Source organism: Zychaea mexicana, assembly GCF_025766255.1.
Source record: "Zychaea mexicana strain RSA 1403 chromosome Unknown BDB00scaffold_38, whole genome shotgun sequence".
Lineage (NCBI taxonomy): Eukaryota > Fungi > Mucoromycota > Mucoromycetes > Mucorales > Lichtheimiaceae > Zychaea > Zychaea mexicana.
Genome location: NW_026516701.1, coordinates 108973 through 135387, shown reverse-complemented (window position 1 = coordinate 135387; position 26415 = coordinate 108973). Strand labels below are relative to the sequence as shown.

General features: G+C 43.2%; 13 protein-coding genes across 13 annotated transcripts; 6 read left to right on the top strand and 7 right to left on the bottom strand.

Annotated features, from left to right (window-relative positions):
- Window positions 1–342: 342 nt before the first annotated feature.
- On the top strand, window positions 343–3013 carry BDB00DRAFT_957274 (uncharacterized protein). Its single transcript, XM_053129667.1, has 9 exons — window positions 343–447; window positions 539–597; window positions 679–867; window positions 973–1059; window positions 1155–1202; window positions 1282–1577; window positions 1672–1808; window positions 1920–2485; window positions 2572–3013. The coding sequence occupies exons 1-9, from the start codon at window positions 395–397 to the stop codon at window positions 2685–2687; spliced, it is 1551 nt and encodes a 516-aa protein (XP_052979509.1). The 5' UTR covers window positions 343–394; the 3' UTR covers window positions 2688–3013.
- Window positions 3014–4139: 1126 nt separating this feature from the next.
- On the bottom strand, window positions 4140–4601 carry BDB00DRAFT_380801 (uncharacterized protein). The gene has a single exon (XM_053117154.1). It carries the CDS (start codon window positions 4440–4442, stop codon window positions 4194–4196), a length of 249 nt encoding a protein of 82 aa, XP_052979508.1. The 5' UTR covers window positions 4443–4601; the 3' UTR covers window positions 4140–4193.
- Window positions 4602–4634: 33 nt separating this feature from the next.
- BDB00DRAFT_824083 (ricin B lectin domain-containing protein) lies at window positions 4635–5910 on the top strand. The gene is made up of 7 exons (XM_053123581.1): window positions 4635–4772; window positions 4895–4924; window positions 5036–5117; window positions 5208–5225; window positions 5352–5403; window positions 5499–5577; window positions 5681–5910. The coding sequence occupies exons 1-7, from the start codon at window positions 4686–4688 to the stop codon at window positions 5777–5779; spliced, it is 447 nt and encodes a 148-aa protein (XP_052979507.1). The 5' UTR covers window positions 4635–4685; the 3' UTR covers window positions 5780–5910.
- A 3261-nt stretch (window positions 5911–9171) lies between these two features.
- On the top strand, window positions 9172–9692 carry BDB00DRAFT_824076 (uncharacterized protein; the record flags this gene model as incomplete). The annotated part of the gene is made up of 4 exons (XM_053123580.1): window positions 9172–9406; window positions 9485–9564; window positions 9585–9595; window positions 9642–9692. A coding segment is annotated over one exon (234 nt), but the record flags the coding sequence as incomplete, so codon positions are not given.
- Window positions 9493–10957, bottom strand: BDB00DRAFT_929114 (uncharacterized protein; the record flags this gene model as incomplete). Its single annotated transcript, XM_053128953.1, has 3 exons — window positions 9493–9564; window positions 9768–9787; window positions 9877–10957. 3 exons carry the CDS (start codon window positions 10955–10957, stop codon window positions 9493–9495), a joined length of 1173 nt encoding a protein of 390 aa, XP_052979505.1.
- Window positions 10958–11182: 225 nt separating this feature from the next.
- BDB00DRAFT_824075 (putative RNA methylase family UPF0020-domain-containing protein) lies at window positions 11183–13244 on the bottom strand. Its single transcript, XM_053123579.1, has 5 exons — window positions 13077–13244; window positions 12132–12986; window positions 11906–12037; window positions 11770–11816; window positions 11183–11687 (listed from the first exon to the last, which is right to left on the bottom strand). Exons 1-5 carry the CDS (start codon window positions 13141–13143, stop codon window positions 11487–11489), a joined length of 1302 nt encoding a protein of 433 aa, XP_052979504.1. The 5' UTR covers window positions 13144–13244; the 3' UTR covers window positions 11183–11486.
- Window positions 13245–13735, top strand: BDB00DRAFT_939107 (uncharacterized protein; the record flags this gene model as incomplete). Its single annotated transcript, XM_053129308.1, has 2 exons — window positions 13245–13392; window positions 13540–13735. Coding segments are annotated over exons 1-2 (315 nt in total), but the record flags the coding sequence as incomplete, so codon positions are not given.
- Window positions 13736–13785: 50 nt separating this feature from the next.
- BDB00DRAFT_788096 (uncharacterized protein) lies at window positions 13786–15424 on the top strand (the record flags this gene model as incomplete). The annotated part of the gene is made up of 8 exons (XM_053120759.1): window positions 13786–13917; window positions 14026–14201; window positions 14301–14369; window positions 14452–14504; window positions 14588–14863; window positions 14945–15092; window positions 15177–15241; window positions 15312–15424. The coding sequence occupies 8 exons, from the start codon at window positions 13786–13788 to the stop codon at window positions 15422–15424; spliced, it is 1032 nt and encodes a 343-aa protein (XP_052979502.1).
- A 160-nt stretch (window positions 15425–15584) lies between these two features.
- BDB00DRAFT_380753 (uncharacterized protein) lies at window positions 15585–16385 on the bottom strand. The gene is made up of 4 exons (XM_053117153.1): window positions 16261–16385; window positions 16129–16169; window positions 15885–16012; window positions 15585–15773 (listed from the first exon to the last, which is right to left on the bottom strand). Exons 1-4 carry the CDS (start codon window positions 16286–16288, stop codon window positions 15683–15685), a joined length of 288 nt encoding a protein of 95 aa, XP_052979501.1. The 5' UTR covers window positions 16289–16385; the 3' UTR covers window positions 15585–15682.
- BDB00DRAFT_380669 (alpha-1,3/1,6-mannosyltransferase ALG2) lies at window positions 16373–18470 on the top strand. Its single transcript, XM_053117152.1, has 7 exons — window positions 16373–16534; window positions 16631–16747; window positions 16847–17043; window positions 17119–17224; window positions 17340–17496; window positions 17573–17706; window positions 17805–18470. The coding sequence occupies exons 1-7, from the start codon at window positions 16498–16500 to the stop codon at window positions 18392–18394; spliced, it is 1338 nt and encodes a 445-aa protein (XP_052979500.1). The 5' UTR covers window positions 16373–16497; the 3' UTR covers window positions 18395–18470.
- A 580-nt stretch (window positions 18471–19050) lies between these two features.
- Window positions 19051–20590, bottom strand: BDB00DRAFT_764064 (camp-dependent protein kinase regulatory subunit; the record flags this gene model as incomplete). The annotated part of the gene is made up of 3 exons (XM_053119437.1): window positions 19051–19229; window positions 19390–20279; window positions 20406–20590. The coding sequence occupies 3 exons, from the start codon at window positions 20588–20590 to the stop codon at window positions 19051–19053; spliced, it is 1254 nt and encodes a 417-aa protein (XP_052979499.1).
- A 2057-nt stretch (window positions 20591–22647) lies between these two features.
- BDB00DRAFT_872539 (uncharacterized protein) lies at window positions 22648–23508 on the bottom strand (the record flags this gene model as incomplete). Its single annotated transcript, XM_053126972.1, has 5 exons — window positions 22648–22834; window positions 22909–23048; window positions 23126–23251; window positions 23331–23387; window positions 23446–23508. The coding sequence occupies 5 exons, from the start codon at window positions 23506–23508 to the stop codon at window positions 22648–22650; spliced, it is 573 nt and encodes a 190-aa protein (XP_052979498.1).
- Window positions 23509–25504: 1996 nt separating this feature from the next.
- Window positions 25505–26401, bottom strand: BDB00DRAFT_788092 (2Fe-2S ferredoxin-type domain-containing protein; the record flags this gene model as incomplete). Its single annotated transcript, XM_053120758.1, has 6 exons — window positions 25505–25527; window positions 25599–25690; window positions 25758–25887; window positions 25986–26095; window positions 26173–26212; window positions 26287–26401. The coding sequence occupies 6 exons, from the start codon at window positions 26399–26401 to the stop codon at window positions 25505–25507; spliced, it is 510 nt and encodes a 169-aa protein (XP_052979497.1).
- Between the last annotated feature and the right edge of the window lie 14 nt (window positions 26402–26415).

Genomic DNA, 26415 nt, shown 5'->3' with positions numbered 1-26415 from the left:
GGTGCATGACGACGACAACGGCAACGGTGATGACGATATCTTCTTAAAAAGTCAATACCTGCCATAACAATCACGTCCGGTTCGACAGACGGCACAAGCATACAGTAATAAAAGTTCGCGACGGGAATGAAATCACGTCAAGTCACAAATGAAGACGAGAAGAAGTTGAAAGTGAAAGAGAAAAAAGAAACAACGTGGTGAATAGCAGCAAATTAGGATTGGTCTTGATTCTGATGGGTTCAGGGGGTGCATCAAGTTTGCAAGAGTAAGTGTGTGCTTACACGAAATAGAAGTGGGGGAACAGGGAAAATAAATAAATTCTGCTGCTTATTCCGTTTGTTTCGCATCTTTGTTTTCTTCATTTTTCTTTTCTCTCCCAGACTCTCCAACCATCATGGCTTACTTGTGTCGTCGATTGCCAACCCTTCTCCCTGCCGGTTCATTAAGGTATATGCCACATATAGGTCGCATGTCCCCTTTCCTTATCCGCAAACTAGAATCATAGCACTGTTACTAATATTTGACAACATGCTGACAGGAATGCAGCTTGTGTTGGATGGAAACATGTCTGTGACAGACCTCGCTTCATGACGACAGGTAAGACTGTTAATATAAGAGTGGGTGGAGTGGGGAGGGTACGAATACGCGTTTATCGCTAACTGCTCATTTGTACTGTAGCCGCTACGCAAACTGCATGCGAATCTCATGAGCCACACTTTTTGCAGTCTGTGGAAAGCTACTTTGACCATGCTGCCAAGCTGAGCAACGTATCTGAAGGCACACTCAGTCATATCCGTGCCGTCGACAGTATGATTCGTGTCACTTTTCCTATAGAATTGGATGATGGAAGGACTGAGGTGATTGAAGGTACCGTTTTCAAGCTATATTACAGGAATAAATTGCAAAATTATTGATAAACGCGGGAAACGAGGACGATGAGGAGCTAAAAATGTTCATGGCGTATCATATCAGGCTACCGCGCTCAGCATTCTCGTCACCGCTTGCCTGTTAAGGGAGGCATCCGATACTCCGAGGAAGTAGATCTACAAGAAGTGGAAGGTAAAAGAAATCCCGTCATCACTGCCTTTATCTTGACCTCCCAGTAACAAACACTTACTAATGGAAGCTTCTCTAAACCTTCAACCCATCTGTAGCTCTGGCGTCACTAATGACGTATAAATGTGCTGTAGTTGATGTACCATGTGAGTGTCTTGGTAAAAAACCGTTTCAGATATATGCACCTTTACAAATGTTTGGACGCGCACCCTTCTTTTTTCCTAGTCGGTGGTGCCAAGGGCGGTATCAAGATTGACCCATCACGCTATACATTGGACCAGCTGGAGCGAATAACCCGCCGCTACACAATGGAGCTGTGTCAAAAGAAGTTTATTGGCCCAGGCGTGGACGTGCCAGCACCAGATGTCGGCACAGGCCCAAGAGAAATGTCGTGGATTATGGATACCTATCGTCAGTTTAACCCCGACGACATCAATGCGCAGGGCTGTGTTACTGGCAAGCCACTAGCACAGGGCGGTGTGCGTGGTCGTACAGAAGCCACTGGTCTTGGTGTATACTATGTAAGTCTATATACTCTAGATCGCGATCGAGAAAAAGAAAGCAAACACAATATAATACAATTTTAATCCGACCTGACGAACATCTACGTTATAGGGTGTCCGTGAGTTCCTTACATATCCCGAAATCCAAAAATTGACAGGTTTGACCGGCAAAATTAAGGATACGACCGTCATCGTTCAAGGTTTCGGTAATGTTGGCTACTATGCTGCCAAGTTTTTTGAAAGCAATGGGTAATATCAGGTGGAGAAGAGCAACTGAGACACGATGGCAAAGTGGCGCAAGTGTAGCAGGTGAAGGGGCAAAAAAACTCAACGGATATCAATTTTTCATGTTTACATCAGTGCCAAGGTGATTGGTATCGGCGAACGCGACTGTTCTGTATTCGATCGCCATGGGCTGGATATTGAAGCGCTATTTAAGCATCACCGCTCCACAGGCAGCTTCCGCGGCTATTCAGACAGCGTGGAAATCATTGATGAACCCACGCAAGTGCTTGAACGCGATTGTGACATCCTTATTCCAGCTGCACTGGAGCGACAAATTGGTTTGCGCAATGCTGATAAGATCAAGGCCAAGATTGTTGGTGAAGCTGCCAATGGTCCCATGACTCCTGGGGCACACGAACTTTTGGAAAAGCGTGGCATTGTTGTCATTCCAGACTTGTTACTCAATGCCGGCGGTGTCACCGTATCTTACTTTGAATGGCTCAAAAATTTGTCCCATGTCCGCTTTGGTCGCATGAACAAGAAATGGGACGAGTCAGTGCGTACAAAGTTGCTGACCGTAGTCGAGGAGAATGCCGGCCGAGTCTTGACAGAGGCTGAGCGCAAGCAGATAGTTCATGGTGCAGAAGAAGCAGACTTGATTTATTCTGGTCTAGAGGATACCATGATCAGTTCATGTGAAGGTGAGAAGACTCTCATTTTTGTGACTATGGCTTATATATAGTGTGTCAATCTTACCAACTGGATACATGCTCATTATTGCACATAGAAACTCGACAAACAGCCAATCTCAAGAAGGTGGATTACCGAACTGCAGCCTATATCAACGCAATTCAGAAGATTGCCACTGTCTATGAAGGCTCTGGCATGATATTTATGACGTAAAAGGCGATAATAAAACCTTTTGTAATGTGCTTTGTTGCCCTCTTCAACATTATGTGCATGTACTCTGCGACAATCTATACATACATCCTATTTATTAAGCAAGGGAAGGTGTTTCTGGGAGATCAAATTCTTTGTTTGACCAGCAATATACAGGGGCCCACAGTAATTATCCTCTTCTTCCATTTGATTCTCTCTGTCAGTAAGTAGCCAATTCACTTCTTTGACAGTAACTCTCTCCCGATTCCAAATTTTATGATGCCCTCCAACTTTTCCCTAGAAAGAAAATATACGAGTTTGTTTCCAATAGATAGTTGTATTGAGAAAAAAAAAAAAGAAAAAAAAGAGGAGGGGGGCTATCATCATCTTGGTAATAAACTTTGTCGAACCTGATTTGAGACGTGAAATGTGAGCTTCAAAGACTTATGGTTGGATAGGTCAGTAATTTGTGAACTTACTACGACAGGAGAGCACGCGCGGATGCTTTTGTCGTATACTGCGCGCGAGTTTATCCTTCTTTGTGAGCGGTATACGATCAACAACAGTCATCGCCTGCCGTCGCCCGAATAAACGCGGTAATGGTCATGATCGTGATCGTTATATATGTTGGATAAAAAAAGCCCGAGCGACATGGAGAAGGGGGCGCCGCCGGGCCCGGTTATTTTGCTTTTGTCATATACTGCGTGTTTCTTCGTATGCTGCTTGTTCTTTGTTTGCGGCTTTGTCAGATTTTTCTTTTTGTTTAACCTTTAGGGAAAAAGGTTCAGTCACGGTTGGATATTAACCTCGTCACGGCCATTGCCTTGCTTACATTGGATCAACGTCCCTCCCAAGAAAGGGGGCCTACAGCCCCCAGTTTCGCACATCAAGTACGATCAAAGTGTCCTTCTCCAGCAAAAGTGATCTGCCCCAAAGTTCTGAAATGCACCAGGTCTAGAACGTCAAGCCGCTGGCCACCGCCAAAGAATGATGATGATGATATTTGAGTGTGTATACTATTTTGCCATTGTCGTGTGTTGCTGTGTTGTTGCTATGTCGATGGAGTGATCCATTGCCTAAAGCTGTGTTGATGACCGAAAAGCTCTTTTCAATATGCCATCCGAAATGGTAAATCAAACATCCATCCGTCACTTGAATACTTCGTCGGAAACAGCCCTCCTCTTTCTTCTTTTTCTCGATTACAGGCACATGTACACCTCGGCCAACCCTGACTCTGATATCTGGATGCTTTGCTCATGGTCTTGTTACGTATTGTATTCACAAGCATTGTGGGTTTGTTTTCGACGCGCATTGAAATATCTGGTTGATCCTATGGAACCCGAAAGCAACCGTCCTCTCTGTTGCCGTCGTCCCCGCCATCGATGTCTTATTGTTCAAACGGACAAGCAAAGTTTCTGTTAGCTACAGGCGTAGCTCGGAACCTTTTTTATTCCTTTGCCTATCAGGAATCTTAAGCACCAAGAATGTCGGAACTGTTGACAACAGTAACACTTTTCAAAAGTGGGTTATTTACAATGTATAGTCGAAAGCACTCGTACTTATAAAATATGAAATAGATTGTGTACCTTGATTAAGTGTTATGAAATGCTGTCGTTTTTGAGAATGCATAGGACAGGTGGAGGAAGATCGTCCTTCGGCATCACCCAGCGGTTGAGCTCGGGCCGGTATGAAAGTGCGTGCGGCCGGGTAGCACACACAAAAGAAGGGTCTGAGACAGACAGAGAAAAAGAGAGAGGGGGAAAGTCGCGAACTCCACATGTGTAATCCCAGAAAAAGAGCCGATGTCCTTTTGGAGACTAGGCAACTAAGCTGCCGTGTAACCTTTTATTTTTTGGTCGCGATGTCCGCACAAGAAGAAGCGCTGCAGTGTGTTACTGTGTGCACAACCGGCCAGCTGGCTGGCATAAATAAGGGGGCGGAAGCTCGCCAAGAAGGTTTGCCCTTTTTCTCCCTCTCTCTCTTTCTCTCTGTAACTCTAACACATTCACACAAACATCAAACATGCCTGGTTTCCCTGTTGACGGTTTCTTCTACATCAAGTCGCAAAAGAACGGACTCGTCCTCGATATCGACGATGGCAAGACCGACGTAAGTATCACCCCTTCTCACTCGAGGGATATGACCGAGTCATGTTCATTTGAGTCTCCAGAAAGCAGATAAGGCTCTGCTGCTGGAAATATTTATACGCGTATTGATTTCTTTTATATTAGCCCGGAGCTTCGTTGATCATGTGGAGCCAGGTAAGTTACTAAGGTGGAGGTGTATATATCATGATATGAGTGGGTGGATACCTTTTTCGGTGATTACTGAAGCGAAAACATGCATGCGCGCTTGTTGAACGAAAACATTAGAAAGCAGCTGATGCTGAGGATAACGATAATCAACTCTGGCGCTATGCTGACGGTTTCGTCACCAACAAGAAGTCTGGTCTCGGTAAGTTCATATCTATTACCCATATCAGTTTGCTATTCTTTTTAAGTATGCACCGAGAAACTTGACTTTTATATTTGCGGTATTTTATAGTGTTGGATATTTCTGGAGGTAAGTTGATATCGGGGACGAGTGGCGTTTGAAGCACCAATAATAGTAGCAGCCTGAAAAATCCAAAATCTTGAGAGGTTGAGGCTTTAACGGGAAGTGGCTAATGGGAAATGGTCGTGTGTGTAGGCGACTTGAAATCCGACAAGCAAATCGTTCAATATCCTCGTAAATTGACAATGTAATACAAAAAAAGAGCCAACGTTATACAAGCAGTGGCGCGATGTACACAGTGGAACCGGACTGACATGATTTTATGGTGAAATTTATATATAGGACAAGTAACCAACGATTCGGTCTTCGTGATGGCTTCATTTATGCACGTGCCGACCCGCGTCTGGTACTCGATATCAGGGTAATAGAAAGCAAAGGAGTTTGGGCAATACTTGAATGGCGGAGAAGAACAAGAGTTATTAATGCTTCTTTCTTTTTCCTTTCTTATCTGTTGTGATTGACAGGGTGATGATGATGCTGAGGGTGCCAAGGTTCTTTTGTACAAGCGCAAAGAAGCGGAAAATGACAACCAACAGTGGGTTGTTGAGCCTCTTGAGGCGTAATTTTTGCAAAGGGGCCTATTGTTGCCACTTCGCTAATCTTTATCATAAACACTTGATGTATAAGTGTACGCTGTAGTAAAGGAGAAAAGATATAATAAAGCTATACCTATCGTGAAACGATTTGAACTCACATTTAGCCTGGTACTATTGTAATATGCACGCGTGCTTGTTAGGGCACTCGATTATTTTGAAGGCGTCTTCTATGTTACAGTATCAACTTGCACGGTGCTATATATGACGGCGACTTCTATATAAAAGTTACATTGCAGCCAATAATGTGTGTATATGATGACTCGCATCAAAATTTATAACGCGGGCTTCCAGGTATAGAATACGTGATCATTTGACAGCAAAGATTTTATAATAAAATATGTATTGTGAGCTTCATGTAGAGCAGAATAAGTTGTATTGTATGTATGGACAATAGTTTATTGTCTTAAAGAAAAGGAATGAGAAAAGAGGTGTAAATAGTAGAAAACTTCAATGTCGATGTCCCTCATTGGCGGTATGTGCTACAAAAAGAATGGATTAGCATGATCTTTTTTCTATTATGTTTTTGACTGTGCATGATTTTTAGGCTAATATTGAGCTGGCGACTTTGGTCATATATTTTTCAGTTTGTATACCAAAGGTTGTACCTGTCGACGTGTTTTGTACCAATCCGATCCGTGTGTGCCGTTGGGGTTTTGTGCTTATGTATAAGGATGTATACGGGGTGTTTTTTTTCTATACTACTAGAAATAATCATTGTCAGCTTTTCCAATCGATCGTTGCACTTACCAATCAATGAGGGGGGACGACATATGAAGCGAAAAATAGCATATAGAAAAAGAAAAGAGGGTAAAGGAACTTGGGACAATGTAGGATGTAAGTTCTTGTGACAGGCTGAATGATGGTCTATTTTCGTATCAGTGCTTTAGTTCATATACGCTCTTCACATGGCAATGACATTCCGTCAATCATGTCAAAAATTAGTAACTTACCACAATTGCAGTATTGACGATACGTCTGCAGACATTTACGGTCGCGTATGGCGAGCATCGCATCCGTGGATTGTTCGTTCGCATTTGGCACAATAAGCCTTGACCAGTGTGTAAGGTGGCAGCTGCTTTCTGTAAGCTTGTATCCGAAATGGTTCGTCCATAGTATCTTTACTACACCGACAGTACGGCATGTTGAGCTGTAGCTTTTGGTGTCTGCATTGTCGTCGCAATTGATGAGCTAGCCAGCACGACGCACACAGAGCTCATGTGGATCTGGATGGTGAGAGTAGTCCTGCTGCTACTGCTTATATTGGATGTTGATGACAACCGTGAGTCATTGGTTGTGCTGTTTGGTTGACCAACTTGGCACTTGTCGTATGTCGACGACAGCCGCAAAAATGGCCGATGAACGTACTGACTACTTGAGCACTTTAGCATCGTTGACGATCCATATGGATTGCTGTGTGTGCTGCATGCCAAGCGTTTTGTAGGTACTGTCACTTGCTGCTGCCGTTACAAGTTCACAATGACACGTCCTTGGAATTCCCTCTTGTGATCGTTGGTAGTGTTATTAAGTTTGATTGATCCGCTTTGTTGTGTGTGCTGCTTATCCAAGGACCTAGTGTTGAAGCCAATCATTGCCAGCAGACCATGTGTTGTAGATAGCCGCGTGGATGGACCGGCCTGTGAAGTGGCAGACATGTCATTGTGTGTTGGACGATGTTGAGTCACTAGGGTGGTTGTATCATATGTGACGTTTTCCGGCAACGTTGATTTATTTGTTGATTGCTGCCGTCATAAATGCTCGCGGATGATATGCCTCGGCTGTGTGTGCTGTCGTTTCGCCGCGTTCGATGATTATCATTGGATTTCCGATCGCTTGTTGTTGACCAGCATGGGGGGGGGGAAACAGTTGTAGATGAACAAAGATTGGTGCCATCCGTTGCTTTGTCGCATTCAAAGTTGCTTACTCCTCGCAGCTGAAATGTGCTAGCCTCACATTGGGACCGCCAAACCCCAAAGTGCCTCCTCCGTGGCTGGGCTGGGCTGCTGTCGCATTCGAAGATTGGATGGTAAAACGTCCATGTCCATGGAGATAGAGACATATAGGAACATGATTGTGCACACCAAGTTGAACTGTCCGACCTTCAGAAAGCTTTCTTGACCAGCTTCTTTCTGATTATCAGTTCGCCTGAGCTTGAGTTGGTGATATCGATTTGCCAGACTTGATATCCACGGCTAATACTTGAATCGCTGTCACACTGCTGTCAAGAATACTGTGATCCTCGGATTGTAGGTCGATAGCCTCCGCATGAGAACCGATTGTTGGTAGATTTCATGCGTCTCCTCCATATTGCTATGTTCTTCTATCGCACATCTGGTCGCTGCTCTTCTGTTCAAAGACATAACCGATCATGACGGTTTGGTTGATGACATGAACGATAGGTTGCCTTGGTTCGATTGATAGAAAGCGAAGCGGATATACCAATTTCGCTCGATGGAATTGTTCTGCTTGTAAAGACCAAGGGAATGCGCGTCTTGGACATGGCCGGCAGGATGCCAATACTTGGGATAGGTGCCACATTCTTGATGAGTTGTCGCGGCTCGATGATTTGCCTTCGTGATAATAGCATTCTTTTAAACACTCTTTTCGCCGATTTGATATAGCAGCAGAAGCAGAAGCAGCAGCGACCCACTCGAAATGAACGTCTTTGACTTTTTTGAGAAATTTAGGTTTCGATTATTTGGAGATCAAGCGCGTACTTTCAGGAAACACCCGGTTTCGTCTCCGAGACCAGGATCAAGCCAAAGACGGGATTCTCCACTCCTCCAAGCGGAAACACTCCCTTGCCAGGGGAGAACGTTCCAAGCCGCCAAAGCCCACAGTAGTAACCATCACTGGCACCACTCGCCAACGGAAGACACCCCAGCTTCAGGAATCCTCAAAGCAAAGGCAAGGGAATGAACGGGGACTTACATGGCACACTGAACTACAACCGGTGGGTGATCCAGGATATGAAGGGCGAGGATAGCTCCGGCAGAGCTTTGGGCGGCGGGGATTGGTGGAACAGCACTACTCTGGTCGCAAGGGTGTGCAGGAACACCATCCACATGAGCTGGAGCTGACTGAAAAGACAACCTCAAGAAGGAATATCATAAACTCCTAGTAATTGGCGCTTCTTCGCCTTCTTCACACCACATCCGAGTTGAATGCGATATGAAGAAGGGAAGAGTGAATGGAAAAAGGATTATTAGTTGGTAAGTCTCTTCTTATTGACATGTTCGTCTTTCATTGAGTATTAAAGAAAATATAGTACTTCCCGTAATCATACAAGTCCGACGCCTTGGGTTTGTCAATTGCTGTCATGAACCGTCGCTGTACATGTGCCTCGATGATGTTTTTCCTGCTACCCAAACAACCAGAGCGGTGTTCCCCTCCCCACCACCGGCTGTGCCGTCCTCGCTATCCCCATTGCTCTTCATACCTCTTCACCCCCGGTGGCTGTAGCCAGTGCTACCAATGCCTCACCCACCCCTTACCTTTACCCGAGGAAACCATCCACTGAGGTGTCTTCCAAAACCGTCCCGCCAGACGGTCGCCACACACAGAGTGCAGCGCACACAAGGCCGCAACAGCCATGACCTATTAATAACTCCCTTTAATCAACGACATGCACACACGGAAGACTTTAACTGATGTTATCAAGGTATCTATATTTACCTGTTGTCCTACACGGACTCGCGTCCAAAGACAGACATGAAAGTATCTGCCACAACAAAGACAGCAGCACAGATAGCAGTCTATATTAAAAAAATAGATTTGGTATCTAACGATTACTCCTGATACCTACAGCCACACTATAAACACGTATTGAAAACGCTGCCCACGTAGATACACCATATGGCGCACCGAAAAACGCCAAGAAAAAAGCAGCAGAGCGGAAAAGTAGGAGTAAGAACAAACGGAAGAGGAGGACCAGGAGGAAGAGGAGGAAAACACCGACAACACGACACGACAAAACACCTAGTAATCGACCAAAAAATCAAAGCATTCATTAGAATTGGTAAATACAACGCGTGGATTCATGATGTATCAATGTAAATAAAACTTACCGATCAACTCGTCGAACCACGCATTATCCTCGTCCGCTTCGGCTTGAAGCTGAAAACGGACGGCATCTACATCAACATCACCGGAGGGGGAGGGCGGAGACAGAGGGGCGGATCCAACGGCGGTTGCCGTGGCAGGTTGTGTGGTGATAGTGGCGGAAGTAATGGTCGTGGCAGGAATGTCGGGATTTGCGGCACTCAAGAGGTCAGAGACCTCTTCGTCGAGCACCGTTGCCCGTTGTAAGATTTCAAACCAAAAGGAGGCAATACCCTCATCATTTGGCTGCACAGCAGGAGTGTCCTCACGCGTAGCGGCAGAAGGCATAAACACGGGTTGATTGCCGATAAACAGCGCATCATCCGCTTGCACAACGCCAGCCTCAAGTGTATCCTCGCCGGCTGCGGGTTCATCATCGTCATCTGGCAGAGGCACACTTGCAGAAGCGGCTTGCGCAGATCTGTATTGTCTCATCGGGACAGGCACTGCAAAGGAATCATCCTGAGCTGGCCCCACGGGAGCGTCCACAACCGAAGCGAGAGAAGGCATTGGGTTGGAAAATTGAGCGTCTTGCGACATAGAGTCGCACGACTCCTCCATTTGCACATCCTCGTGAATCAGTGTATCCTCAACCGTGTTGTCAATTGGCAGGGACGCACGCACCGAAGTGGTGGTTTGCTCTTCAGGCAGGGACTCGCACGCCGAAGCGGGAGTATGCTCTTGGTGCAGGGACTCGTATGCCGAAGCGTGAGTTTGCAAAGCGTATGGGTTTTGAATGGCAGAAGAATCATCTTCATACCACGCGGAAGCGTCCATCCCCAAAGTCAGGGAAGCCATTAAGTTGGCGAGCTCATCGTCATACGACGGCTCCTCCATCTGGACATCCTCGTCAATGGGTGTGTCCTCGACCGCGTTTTCATGCAGGGACGCGCGCACCGAAGTGGCCGTTTGCTCATGCAGGGACTGACACGCCGAAGCGGCAGTATGCTCAGAAGGCAGGGACTCGCACGCCGAAGCGGGAGTATGCTCAGAAGGCAGGGACTCGCACGCCGAAGCGGGAGTATGCACAACGTCAGAAAAATGCATCGTTTGCACGTAATGAAACCGATGCTGTACGTCTTAGATACTCTGCTCGGCTACTGCTTTCTGTTTTTATTGTATGATACTATCTAAGAAGCGAAGGTTTTATTTGCATCTTTCTTTGCTCCCCACTAACAACGTTATTAATCGTGCTTGTATAATATAGGACTTTGTAGAGATCAGAAAATTTATTATGATAACGGCATTTCTTTAAGTACAGTATGCATAATAATAGTATCATACTATGATACATTGATCTTTACATTTACATATTTTTTCAGCGGTATAGCAGTATTTACAGAGCTTACAAAAACATTTATCCATTCCTTTTCATTACATTTTTCATCAGCTATAGCGTCACTTTTAAAGTAGACCCTTTTGCTTGCAATAGGGTAAATTTATAGCTAGAGCATACAATATGCGAATGATCATAAGCAAAAAGGGAATGATTTAATGAAGCGCTTTCAAGTTACTGAAAAAACAAAGGATGGTGATGTAAATGTATGGAAAACTTGTATGCAATAAGGTATGATGATTATAACTTTTTAGTTAATATGTACAAGGAGACCTTGTGGCCGCCTATGGCTATCGGTTTGATTTCATTAATATCCCATGTTGCTGCACACCATGGATAATCCAAGACTCGGTTCAAAAGCTTGTGTCCTTGTGTTACGATATATGCTTTTCCTTTCGATCTCAAAACTCTGCTAATTTGCTTCATGAACCTTGGATAAAGCTATCAAGGAGTATGAATATAGGACTAAATGAAAGCAGTGATGTCGTTGTCTGTTTTCTTAATATGAAAATATAGAACTTACTCTTTGGATTGCCAAAAAAGACCCTTCTCGTAAGCCCCATGGCCAGTCTTGATATTAAGGATCATATAACCACATTATGATTGGATCAGTTATGATATGGAACTAGGCAGAACATTTGTTTGTAAAATCACTTTACCTGTCAGTATAATATCCACACTATCATCTCGGAGACATAGACACCGGCCATCGCCCAGCATAAGCTCAGTATTTTGTACACCAGAATGCAGTACATTTCCTCTTGCTTTTTCGCATAATGTCGTTTCATGAACTACATATCGAGTTGCTCATCGATTAGTATATACACTATGTTGTATCTCAATTACTCGAGATCCGTCCCCCACTATTATAGTATCATCATTTACCTTCACTTCCAATCCATATTGCATCAGGATAACACGACGCGCCTTCAATCGGGATGGTGCCTGTGCCACAGCACATATCCAATACCACCTGTCCTGGACTTGGATTTGCCACTTGTGCCAAACAATACGCGATACATGGATTCAAGCTTGTTTTTCCAAAAAACTGGCGATTTCGGTTTTTTACGACATTCGTTTTGATTGTCACGCCCACCATCAATAGGATGGGTGGATTTTTCTTCATCTTTTTCTTTTCATGCTCATAATCACCACCGTCATGTTGGTTTTGAGGAACAACAGCAATAAGATCCAACAAGCTGTGATTTGCCGTACGCGTCCACAAGCCAACCGCTTCGTAATTGAACTGTTCCAGATTGACCTTGTAGTCTGGATACTGGGTGCCGAATCCAAATCCGATCCAACTTGCCAATTCGGGTGTTTTGATGGAATGCGTCAATTCTTCTTTATAAAACGTGCCGCGAAAGGTCGTTTTTGTCGTTGCTGCGGTGTTATCGTTGTTTTCATCTGTAGTGGGGCCATATTGAAGCGATGTAACGTAAGGATCAAAATCGGTTGCTGTAGCGGTATCCGCAATAATTTGACAGGTCTTTTCACGATCTTCAAATATCTCTTCGGGTAGCACAACCATGGACGCGACAAGCACGATATCTCGAACGCTGAGCAAGTGTATTGACTTTATCATTGTGACAAGTGCTGAAAGGTCAATTGAACAAATCAAGTGGACCCGACCTGTGTTGGGATCGGCCACGATCGTTGTTGTTATTGTTGACTGCTGTTGTTCTTGCAACTTGGGTGCTAGCTTTGAATTGACTTCATTCTTTGCAACGAACTCCAAACCTGCACCGTAGTTGGTTTAATTATTTGTATACGTCAACTACGCGAGTATAGGGGGTTGTATAATTGTTGAATGGGTGGACTGAGACTAACCTTCCGGTACATGGAATACGATATGGACAAGTTTGGAGTTTGGCGGCGTCGCCTTCGTCGTCGCCATTCAGGTTCACCAAAGGGGAAAAAAAAAAAGGTAGGCGGGGTTGCAGCCTCGTAAATGGTAATAAAAATAGTAGGAGAGAGAGCTGGAGCTTAGTTTCTTTGGTTGACCTAAAACTTGCTTTTTCAAAAAAATGAGTTCTTCGATGGAAATCCCAAAAGCTCTTGTTGCTAGAGTCGCCCGTGCTTTTTATGATCCTAAATACATTGTGATTCTTGATGAGCTGAACAACTCGACACCAAACAATACGGGGTAAAGATCTTTAAAGCTTTAGATTCATATAGTATACAAATCTATATATATTACATAATTGTTACTTTTTTTTTGTAAATTGAAGCAAGTTTCACTAAAATGATGATTGCCACGATCATTACTATTGAACAATCACTGTTTTGCTAGTGTTCGTGAAGAAGATCTAGTAATGTCGTTAAAAATGACACCGCGCGATATCCATAGAATATGCGGAAAGCTTAAAGAAGATCGATTATTAAAAATGTGCGTAAAACAAAAACACCACCGAGAAATACCAAAGACTCCAACAGCCTCTATCTACACCATCATTTATCATTTGTGCTTGCTTTTGCTTTTCGGATTTCTGTTCGACTAATACTTGTTCGTTATTAATTAAACAAAAGGGCGACGCGTATGGAGGCTCGTAAACAGGATCAACGACCCGTACCAAAAACATACTACTATCTCGACTACAAAGAATTTGTGGATGTGGTCAAGTGGAAGATGTACAAGATGCAAACGAACGTTCGTGACAATCTGCGAACGGTAATACGCACCTACATCATCATCCTTTTTGAACACCAACACCGTATGATGGATCTAATAATATGATCATTTTTGAATCCTAAACCTTTACTCTTTTTTGACCCATAGGAATCAGAAAACAAGGGTTACATTTGCTCAAACTGTCAACGCCAATATTTGCCTTTAGAGGCCGTACCACTGATGGACCCAACGGACGGACTTTTCCATTGCGACGCCTGCAGCGAAGTTTTAGTCGAGAACGATAATGCTGAAAGCGTACAAGGAAGCCAGCAGGAACTGACACGGTAAAGAAACAAAAGAAAGAACGGCCAAGGGGATGATACTGAACATGGATTCAAGAGTCTAATGATATGTTATTTTGGTTTTGATCGTGTATAACCTAGGTTACGAGAACAGTCTCAACCTATCATTTCTCTATTGAAACAGACCGATACATTAACAATTCCAACAAAGTAAGTGGTTTCTTTTCCAAGGATTACTCTTTGTCATCAGGGACTTGATTGTACTAACTTGCTCATTATCTATAAAAAAAAGCTATATATTCAAACCAATTGGTGTTGCAGCACGTGGCAATGGTGCATCACGAGGTATTTGCATGCTATGTAGCATGAAAAGGATCAGACAGAGAGAAAAAGCAACACATTTTTATGACTGATGCTTTATACTACAGAGGAACACGAGCTTGCTATTGCGCAAGATACAGGTGCTGGACAAGGTGAAATCATTGTCGATCTGCAAATGGATAACGAAGCAGCACGACGGGCAAAACTGGAAGAGGCGGAAGAAAAGCGTCAACAAAACATGCTTCCTGTATGGCATCAACGAAGTACTGTTTCCGATTCGTTGGCCGGCACTGGCGATCGTCCACAGGATAAAGAAAAGAAGGAAGAGGAAGAGACATTTGATGAGGTTGCTACAGAAGAGTTTGATGCCGATAGACATGATTGTAAGTTTCTTGAAAGGGAGAGGAGGATATATGTGTCAGCATTGGAGAAGGGTGTTACTTACCGCTATTTGTATGATGTAGATTATGCAAAGTACTACGAATCTTTGAGTGCAGCTGCACCAGCAGGCGATGCAAATGCCTTGGATGTAGATGAAGATGAAGAAGAGTTCGAAACAGTTACCAATGGTAATGATTACTATAGCCCTGATACCAACGGTGCTGGACAAAGGTTCGTGGTTTGCATATATAAAAGATTACGTCGTTTCTTTATTAAACATGATATGCTAAATGTGACTTTTGACTTTTGATGCAGAGCACCAAGCGAGGACGAGGGATTGGAAGAGTTTGGAGAGGATGAAGATATTCCTTTGGTATCAGGTAAAATTAATCAGATATTTACCGCGATCCTTCAACAGAAAAGTCTTTTACTAAAAGGGGATATGTCTAGTTAATGGTCGGATGGTGCCTCTGAATGAAGTGATGGAAGAAGACCAACGAAATATGACTACAGAAGAATACAAGGCATACTATGAAGCATGGCAAAATTGGCAGGCTAGCTAGACAAAAAGAAAGAGGTACACTTATACATATATGTGTGTGCGTTTGATTTCTGCAAAATGACATATATTATATATGATGAACCGAATGTTGTTTTTTAAGTGGAGAAAAAGATGTACTAGAAAGAAAGAAAAAAAAACAAAGGAGTGATAGATAGGAGAAGAGCAAAGTATGGTACAAATGATGTAGAGAAATAGAGAGAGACTATGTGTGTGTGCTGTGCGTTGTGTGTTGTGATGTTATTTGAGCAATTATGATATTTTAAAGTGATGTTGTTGACAATGGTTCAGCCCTCACTTCTGCCCAGTCAATTGCTGCTTCTTTTTCTTCGTCGACTAGACCTACGGTGACACTGTATATATCATTGATAGATTAATAACTCGCGTGATAAACACAATGCTGATACTCTATCCTTCTTCCTCACTATGCATGTGTGTACACTTCTACCCGTCTATATAATTACATGCTGTCACCGCGGACGAGGTATAAACCGAGAGGAACCACTTGGGTGCCATCCACGGATGAGAACACGCGCTCCTCGCAATTTGTTAGGATCACATTCGCCGTTTGATCGGTTCCTTTTAAGATTCCCTACGAAACGAAAAAAAAAATATATATATAAATTCGCGCATATGCGCCAATCAGCATGTTGTTCGCTATCCACTTCCTGTTTTTGGATATAGTAATCGCTCTATGAAAAGACATACAACCAAAACGCGCCCATCTAAAGTTATGACAAGTACGGATTCTATAACATTTCGTTTAGTCACAATAACAAGGAAAATAAAGGTAGTAGCTTTCACATGACAGATTTTTTATTAGTGTATGTGTATACTTACGATCGACATATGGTTGTAATAAGCTCATTATTGACGGAAATGTGTATAATCGAGAAGAGGGGAAAGAGAGAGTGGGTTTTCTGTTCGTTCGTGTGACGCCAAAGTAATACACCACTAAACCTGCCTCTCTCGCTCGCTGCGTATTTGAAGTGACTGCTCTGTCAAAATCAAAGGCATGAAGCACACCCAAAAGTGGAAACCTAGTGATTTTGTTCTCTCGCTTTGTTATTTGCTACAATGAAAATCGCGTTCATTCATCCCGATCTCGGCATTGGTAATTGACAAAATAAAAGATAGTCTTGCCAACAACTACATGAAATAGCACGCTTAATATTGCCGGATTTTGGTGGGTGGGGGTTTCTTTCATAAGGTGGAGCCGAACGACTGGTCGTCGATGCTGCTGTAGGACTTCAATCGAAAGGCCACGACGTTGTGTTTTATACGAGTCATCACGATCCCAAACATTGCTTTGAGGAAACACGCGACGGTATATATATAAGACATATACTTTGTATCAACACACACACACACATATAATATGCTAGCTCAACATAAAAATCAATTTCATGTTGGGTGGTAATATCAGGCACGCTTAGAGTCAACGTACGTGGTGATTGGTTGCCTCGCACAATCTTTGGTCGGTTTTATATCCTATGCGCAATTCTTCGACAGATTGTGCTTTCGCTTTCATTGATATACCAAGACGATGAAAAGTACGATGTCCTATTCATTGATCAATTAAGCGCATGCATTCCCTTATTTAAATCATTGAGCTCCGCGCGGGTAAAGTTCGAGAACATGATTGTTTCGTGTGCATGAATTATTGGCTAATTGCTGCTGTTGTTAATTTCTATTTAGGTGCTCTTTTATTGCCATCACCCGGACAAACTGTTAACTACTCGCAAATCACCTCTGAAGAAACTATATCGTTTACCGGTTGATAGACTTGAAGAATGGACTACAGGTGAAAAGAGCATTATTATTAGTTATACTATTCCGAGCTACTTAGTATGTCTGGACATGAAAGAAAGAGCCAAACTAATACTTTTTTATATGTTTTGGTTTCTAAGCAATGGCAGATTCGATTGTTGTTAATAGTGGATATACTGGCACTGTCTTTAAAGAGTCATTTCGATCCATCCAACAAACACCTCAAATCCTTTATCCACCCATCAATTTCAGTGGCTATGATCGGTCCGTTGATCTAAATGATGAATCAGTAAAAATTCTGCAATGGTAAGCTTTTCTCTTTGCTCGAACGAGCATTCTTGCTGGCATACAGACTAAACACAGCAACTGGGATGATATATAGTCCTCAAAAGATGTTAATCTCCATTAACCGGTTTGAGCGAAAGAAAAACGTGGAGCTGGCTCTTCGCGCATTTGCCTCGTTGAAAGACATGGTATCTACTGAAATGCTTGCTAAATACCGTCTAGTACTTGCTGGTAAGAGTTCAAATGCATTTATATCGCGAGAACATATGATTCTCACATTGTGATTCTACATGTACAAGCTGACCCATGATAACAACAAAAAACGATAGGCGGATATGATCGACGCGTTCAAGAGAACGTAGAATATTTAAAAGAACTAGACCAACTGGCCCAAGAAGTCTTTAATTTAAAGACGTTTACGATATACCCTTCATCATTGGAAAAACCACCAGCAGATGTCCAAGTAGTATTCCTTTGTTCATTCAACGATGCGCAACGTACGTTTTTGCTAAGCGAGGCGAATCTGATGCTGTACACGCCATCAAACGAACATTTTGGTATTGTGCCGGTTGAAGGCATGTATGGCTCTGTTCCTGTGATTGCTGTTAACTCAGGCGGACCTGTGGAAACTATCAAGGACAAGGAGACGGGTCTGTTACTGCCTTCAGATCCTGTGGCCTGGGGTAACGGCATCAAGGACATTATCACGGGCAAGTACGATCGGACACAGATGGGTCGGCAAGGGCGTGAACATGTCCAACAAAAATTCTCCCTGGAGGCTTTTGCAGACCAGCTGCAGGGCATTATCAATGATCTCATGGATCAACCTTTCAAAAAGTCAAAGTGTGTACAGTACTTTTTAATAGCTAGTATCAGCATTGCTGCAGTCCTACTAGGAGCATTGTATCCAAGTTTATAATGTAATAATAATAACAATAATAGTACTGCGTGGTCACACCACCACCACCACTTTTTTTGTTCTTTACCTCTCCCTACATATCATGTCAATGAGAAGGACCCTCCTTTCTCTTCCTCCTCTCCAACAAACTCGCTTTGCTGCTTTCCCTCTTTTCACTCCCTTCCTTTTGTTTTGAAAAAAGGGCTCCACGTTGCTAAGGCATATGAGTTGTAAGAAAAGCACGACGTTAGGTGGATAGAGTTCCACGTTTCTCAAGTAATTCTAACCCCTTCTTTTTTTCTACGCCCGCCCCAAAACGAATATAATGAAGAGATCGACTAAGAATTGATGTTATGAAAACTGGATTATTTTAAAGTGTACTACTGCTAATTTGATATGTTCGTGTTGTGGTTGACGACGGGTGTATGTATATCATTTTCAAAAATGAAAGAAGGATATAGAAGGGAAGGAGATAATAAATACGTGTATGTAAGGTGTGTGGATGTGTGGTGCGTGTCTGTGTACTAATGCATATCCGAGTATAATAAGAGAGGGCGTTATATGCTGCGTTGTGCGTGGATTGAGGGAGAGGGGGTGTTTCGCGCGTGTGTGTGTGTGTGTTAAAGCTAAATAGTGGGTTGTTTCTACTACTACTACTACTACTTCTGCTGCTAAATTTATGATGCTTGGTGCTGGCTGTTGATGATGGCATGATAATTTTCAGAGTTACGTTTCAAGATATCGAGGACGGGTCCAAGCAATCGGGTAAATGCTTTTTTGCCCAAGGTGGCACATTTCAGACGACCCTGGGCCACCACTGTTGCAGCACGAGGACTATCATTGAGCAATGCCAGTTCTAATAAGGAGAAGAAGCGCAAGAAGAGAGATCAGTCCGACTTACTCCTTACGTGATAGATAGGATTGCACTGAAATAAACAGACTGCCGTCACTTGGTTTGCTATCACCCAAACCCCAATCCAATCAACCTTGGTCGTCAAAACCCGGTTTTTACCCACCTCCGAAATAAGCAGCTCGTCCCAGTCGATTCACCTCCGTGCCATCCTTGTAAACTACCGCATCGCCCGCTTCAATCATGTAAAATCGATCTCCAATATCTCCCTGAACCACGACCTCCTCGCCATCATTAAAGTACACCGACTCGAGAGCGTCGGCCACCTTGTGTCGTTCATAGGGCTCGAGCGATTTCAGGAGGGGCACCTCCCGCAGGAACGACTCATACAAGCGACGCTTGCGAGACGTGTTTTCCATCAAAATTGTACGAAAGGTGATACGATCCAATGCCCACAAGACGGCGTCTGATGTTGCAATAATAGTCGCTGCTCGAGGGGCATTGTACATGAGCGCCAACTCGCCAAAACTGCCGCCAGCTTCATAACTGGTGACTTTGACGGGCGCCCCTTGTTGATTATCTTTGGCAATGTAGCAATCAAAAGTGCCCGACTCGACCACATAGAAATAATCTCCCACAGCGCCTTGCTCAATCACCTTCTCGTCCTGTTGGACCCGTTTCTCGGCCATGGCATGCACCACATCTTGATACTGCTCTTCGTCGAGGTTACGGAACAGGAAATTGTTTGCCACGCTGACCTTGATCCGCTCGCATTGCTCGGCTGACTTTGGGATCACTTTCTTTGGGTAGTCGCTGCCTGAAGACGGCGTCATGCTCTCGGCACTCACAGACACTCGTCGGTCGCGATTGTATGCTGCGGGTTCAAATGAGATGGGAGAGCCCAAAGTGTCCATCTGCTCGTCTTCATCGTATTCTTCGTCGTCGTCTTCTTCGTCGTCCGAGTAAGTGTACGTCACAACTTGCGGTTGTTGTTGTTGTTGCTGTTGGTGAGGGTCTTGGTGGAAAGGGTGTTGGTGTTCGTTGAGTCCTGGTGCGCTGCCGTTGGGGTCGGGACCACAAGCGTTGTCAGCAGCAGACAGTGGGTGTTGTTCCCCAGAGCCAACGACCATAGGATCGGTGAATATATAGGGCCTTGTGTGGTGGCTCTCCTGAGTCGTCGACAACGGTAGCTTTTCTTGTCGGAATGCAGCGCGTTGCTCTTCGAGCTTGTGGTTGAAAAAGTTGGCGCAGAACTGCAGGACATCTTGAGGACCACCTGCTTGACAGTAATGGGCATGGAGCTCCGCAAGCAGATCATTATATTCATTACTCTCAGCACCGAAACTGAAATTACTATCGATTGTCATTGTTATATGCTGTAGGTATTGTTATTATGTGAGAAGGTGGTATATTAGAAAGGGAAAGAGTAGTGAGAAAAAGAGAGGGATAAAAGAGCGAGAGAAAAAAGGGAAAGCAGCAAATGATTAAAAAAGGTGCTTGTACGCAAAAGGGTAGACGGTCTCATGACAAGTTCTGCGCAATATAACAAGGGGGAAATCAAAAAAGGCTTATGTGTATCTGGTATAAAAACGTTTTTTATTTGCTTCTTATGGACTATAAACACCCCACTTTTCCCCGGGATGAACAACTCTACTTCTAAGCGTACTCCTTGGACACAGCAGCAAACAGCTTGGAGAAGAGATATCCTGCAATAAAGATAGAAAAAAACATGTGAGTTTTCTATATCCAACATACGAGACGACACCCACAAGAAGCAGCCATGTGTGTGCAGTGTGTAGATATCAGATTTTAAGGAACATTCGTTCTTTCAGTGATCATCAAAATGAGCTGGGTTTAATAGCAAAAAAGTCCATTCATCATATACACACGCACAACACAGCATCATGACATACTCTCTGCGGTTGAGACAGTAGAGGGTGTGGGTGCTAAAAGAATATTTAAAACTTACCGGTACAAGAAGAGTCGAGTGAAGAAACACAATTGTGCCGCTGCATCGCAGTTTATATAAGCTTTACAAAAAAAAATTTTTTTAACCGCGAAGAAAAAAGTGACGTGTGTCGGGACTCTGGAAGAACGGAATAGCCGAAACAAAAGAAACCTTGTCAAACGCACACTGCTTTTCTATACAATTGTTATGCCTTACTTGAGACTATATCACCTCCCCTTTTCAAATCAAGTAGCTCTACGACAAAGCTCTTTCTTGACTACCACTTGCTCTTCTTTCTGCAAAGATGTTGCCTTACTCGGGGGACCTTGCTAAGGAAACAACCCGACTCCGAATTGAAAAGCGCGTTCTTCTCGTGTAATTCGTATATTGGACCCTTGAGATAATATCTGGACACCGCATGTCCGCAAAACCGCGAGAGAGTCGAGTACCTGGATGAGCTGTAAATCAGCCTCTCTATGTCTTGATCGCCATTGTAATTGCTGCTAAATCAGCTCCCATGTAAACCGCATACGGCCAAAATTAACGGATCTAGTATAAACTCAACTACAAAGTCAGTCCATCGCTCATATACCGAAAAGACATTGAAACATGAGCAGAACTGTTTGGTCACCAAAGAAGACATGAGTATGGGATACTGTAGTGTATGTAAAGCATCTCAAAATAACATACTTCCTTCGATTGAGTGGATTGATCTAGGAGAGCCATTATGATATAACACAGTACAGTTGATATAGGATCCATAGTTTGGTGAAAGCACGCGCATTCATTTCGATTAAGAATAAGTTCAAAGATAGTAACGCGGAATGTGTGTCTGCCATCTTGCAGTACTAATCAAACTCTGCTACAAAAATGTTAGATGGAGAAATTATGTAGCTTGGAGCAACAGCAAAAGTAACAAGCAACAGTCGATATACATCAGTTATATATGATTCTTTTGCTACTGCCGTCGTTGTAACTGTTGCTGCTGTTGTTGTATAAGCCGCCTATGGATGGCTTTTTCAAAGATGTTCGTCGTCGTCCGCCATATTGGGCAATTTGATCTATTGAGTTTTTAGGCATGACTGGTCAAACGTCGTGCGATACGCCTTCAAGTAATCCTTGAAACTTCGATGCTTACAGTGTTTAATGCACCCGGACACGCTTCTTCACTCGTCTTTAGTCTAGGAAATGCAATGGGTCAGTATCACGAGCATAATAGAAATCAACTCACACACTCACACAAAAGTCCATGGGTTGGACGTCATCGGTAGCAAAACAAAAGCTGGTTTACAAACACGCTCCAAGATGCATGTAACGCCGGACTCCTTGTTTCATGTTGGCCATCATACAAGATGCATTTTGGCCTCTGGCATGCGGGCACACTCCCCTTTTTTTTACTCGATGATATAATGTATCGACAGTAGACAATACTGATCTGCATCAGTGCAACGGCAACGCCGATGATTTTAATTTACTCTAATCGATTCTGCTTCTTGTCGCTTCGGTCAGAATATCGCCCCATTCTTCTTGCTCCAAATCCAGTGCACTAAAAAGCAAACCCGCCGCTGTCACGAAAGTTTCGTGTTTGATTTCTGTTGCTTTACACGTCAATTGAGCACCTTGAGCCTGTTGCCTAGGTTTGTTGAGCATGCCCAGTTCATCACTGTTACGATATACAAAGGAACTACAGTCAGCAAGTTGCGTGCAAGCATACTACTTTTCCATCAGACTTTTCACTTACCAATAATAATTAGCTTATCGCCATGCTTCCATGTATTCTTCAATGGCCTTCCGTCATGCGGAGCAATTTGACTAGTGGCATCATCAAACGCATATTGGCTGCTAATATCATCATAATCAGGCTCTGAGTTTGTGGGCTGATTGATACGTTGCTTTTATGACGAAGCAGAACGATGAGGCTGGGCGATGATGGAGTTGGTGTTGACATCAATACCGTTGTTTGTTGCTTGACGATGATGATGATGATGATGATGATGATGATGATGATGATGGTGAGGCGGTCGGTGTCGTCGATATCATTCAGACCAATATCCTGCTCATCCAAATCGAGCCCTGTGCGCTCGTCAGCATTTTTAAGAAAAACAATAGCAAACCTTCCATCATTTTGTTATGCTAATTTTCCCATAAAAGAAGGATACCCGCGTTATCGCTATCATGATTTCTTGCTGTTGTTGGTTTAGATATCGTACCATGGTCTTTACAATATATTATAGACAAGTTAGTTCATTCTTTTCTGTTTTTGGTAGAACTTACAGCGTCAATAATGTTCTGAGTAAACGCGACAGTGAACCCGTGTTTAGCAAGCGCGTCTTCCATTTCTTTCAAAGCAACATCCCTGTGTAGTGAATAGTGCTGTGATTAGTTTGATCATCGCAAATACTTCCCACTCGCCATTCTCATCGAAACAGTAAAAAATGAGTTTTCTTGATGTGCAAGCAAAAAGAGACGTTGGTTTGTCAAAGTACACCCGCCGAGCACGTATTAACAAAGTTACTCATTTCCCTAGCCTTTTATCATCCCACACTGCTGTTATTCTACGCTGTGTCGCACTCTTTTCGCATTTTATCATTACAATGTACTGTAGCATTTTTAAAGGAGTCAATATCAAACCCCTGCTAAGAAAGTGCAAGCGTGTTCCTTGTGAGCTGGGATGAATTGATTAAATTGCCCTTGCGTAGTTGGTCTGTGCATATCCCACAATGGTGACAGTGTATCGAGCTGGGAAGCAGGAACAGATACATAAGGGGAATCAGGACCAAACAATAATCGATTCGTACACCAAATACAACAAGGGTTTCCAGCTGCGGAAGTGATTGCAGTCAGCTCGCTACATGAAGTACAAAAACACAAAAAAGAACCAACAGAGATGTCAGCGAGAATTCATTACTATGAGATCGTATGTCATCGACGTCTTTACACTCGCCAACTCTTCCAGTGTATAATAAATTCACTGCCGTGTGAGTGGTCTATAACGTATATTCATTAGCCGGCTGTGGTAATTTTCCGACAATGTATGTTTTAGCGAAGTATCATACCAAGACGGGTGCATTACCATAATTGACTTGTAATTGTTAAGCTTTTTCCAAATAGGTTTGAACATGGCTTCACCGAGTTATCGACCGCCACAAACGGTCATGGCAACAGTATCGACAGCTTGCTTTTGTGTTCCAAAGATATACCTAGTCGGATTCATCGCGCAAACCTTGGGCATCTGTCCAGTCAGGCTTAGAAGCGAAAAATAACATACGGTCCGGATGATGAATGGTAATGGCTGCGACTTGGTCGTTGAGTGCACGTGTAAGTGTGCGCCCTCATAAGCGTTTCCGGCAATAACTGGTTCTAGCGCTGTTACTGTAAAATGACTCGATGCACGTCGACGCTTTTCATGATTTGCAAATATGCCTCCTCTGCTTCAAGTAGATGTTAGAATACAGTAGCGGGATGGATTGCTGCCACCTTGTCTATGGCTTCGCTATAGCTTTTTGCTATGACGTGGATGTGAATATCGATAAACGAATCAATAACCATGTGCATTCTTAGCCAAGACAAAGAAGGGAGAAAGAGAAAATGGGTTATAAAAAGAATGATGGAATGGAAAGAAAATTGAAGAGCTTTATATATGTGGATTTCAGTGGAACTACAACTGAAGCTTCCAGGCCTGACATGAGAGCCCACTCTACCCGCATATTTCTACATCATAGCATTTTGTTCCTCATTTTATATTACAAATGGCCCGTTGAGTTTTATGACAGCATCAGATGCTTTTTGCTAGTGGTACTTAAAGTACAAAGTTGTCTCATATGCAACTATGTTTAATGGATGGTCTTTTGCCGAAGCGAACCACATGTTTACCTACGACCAGACAGTATACTCGTCACATCATCTACTACATTTTATAGTCTGAAGGAATAACGGCAACTTAGTTCATTCTCAGGTTGGGTAAATGTTCATTATTTTACGGACGGTTGCATATGTACGATAGCAGCAAAATAGGCCAGACACTGCATTTGTTCCCTGTGACCTGATTACTAGGTTAGCTCTGCTTCGACACACTAGCACACTTGAGACCTTTTCATCCGACGCTTGGACTTCAGCTTTTCCAAACGCTTTTGTCATTTCTTAAACTAATCCCTTCCCTGCAGCCTGATCCCTCTATACAGACCATGGTTGTACAAAGTTAAAAAAACAATTACTCTTTTTCTTTTTTTTAATCAAAAAACAAATTTACATTATATAGATCTATAAAGTTCTTTTTCTTCAGTTTTGCAGTGGTGGTGGTATGTACGGTTTTTTCCCAATTTCCTCTTTGCTGTTAATGGTGGACGGGCTTGGAGCCTAATTGCGCAAAAAACACAGTCAGAATATATCCAGATAAGTAGAAACATCTGGGAGAAAATGACAATTACCATCTACTCGCATATTTCGGGTGGCGGAAGGAAGACGCACCGTCAATCCATCTAATTCGTCGTTCATCTCGATTTGACAGCCAAGTCGGGACCTGACAACCCAAATTAATTCAGAATTGTTGCTTATTGCTAACTCCAGTATACAAACCAAAAACTTACGTTTCAGTCAATCCAAATGCCAGATCCAACATGTCGTTTTCTTCATCTGATGGTTCTTCCATCTTGTCATAATACTCTGGTTCCAGAATAACGTGACAGGTAGAACATGCCAATGATCCTTCGCATGCACCTATAATCCATTATCCGGCATCAGTTCGTCGTCAATATCGTAGCCCTTTCCTTCTCAATTATTTCCCATTCTTTCAAATCATATGAATATATATTTACACTCAAGGTCGATATCGTAACGCTGTGCCAAGTCCAACATAGTGTCTCCTTCGACAGCCTTTACCGAGATCTCTTCACCGTCAGGCATAACAAAGTTGACTGTATATGGACTATATAATCACTCGTGACAATTAGCGAAAGGAGAAAACCTGCAATGAAACGTTTCAATTAAAGCTAATCAACATACCCGTCTCCTTTGGCTACACCGGGCTTGCCATGCCAAAGAGCTAATTGTTTAAAAATTAAAAAAAAGGTTCAGCGCTTCAATTATGCGCAAAAACAATAACGGTATTGTAGTTACCTGGTGCTGTTGAAAATGACCGCCGTACCAAGCTCTTATATTGTTGTGTAATGTTCGATCGCAGTGCTGAAGATACTGCTGGAGCCTTGCTTGTAAACAGTCGTAATAATGACATGACTACTATGCTTT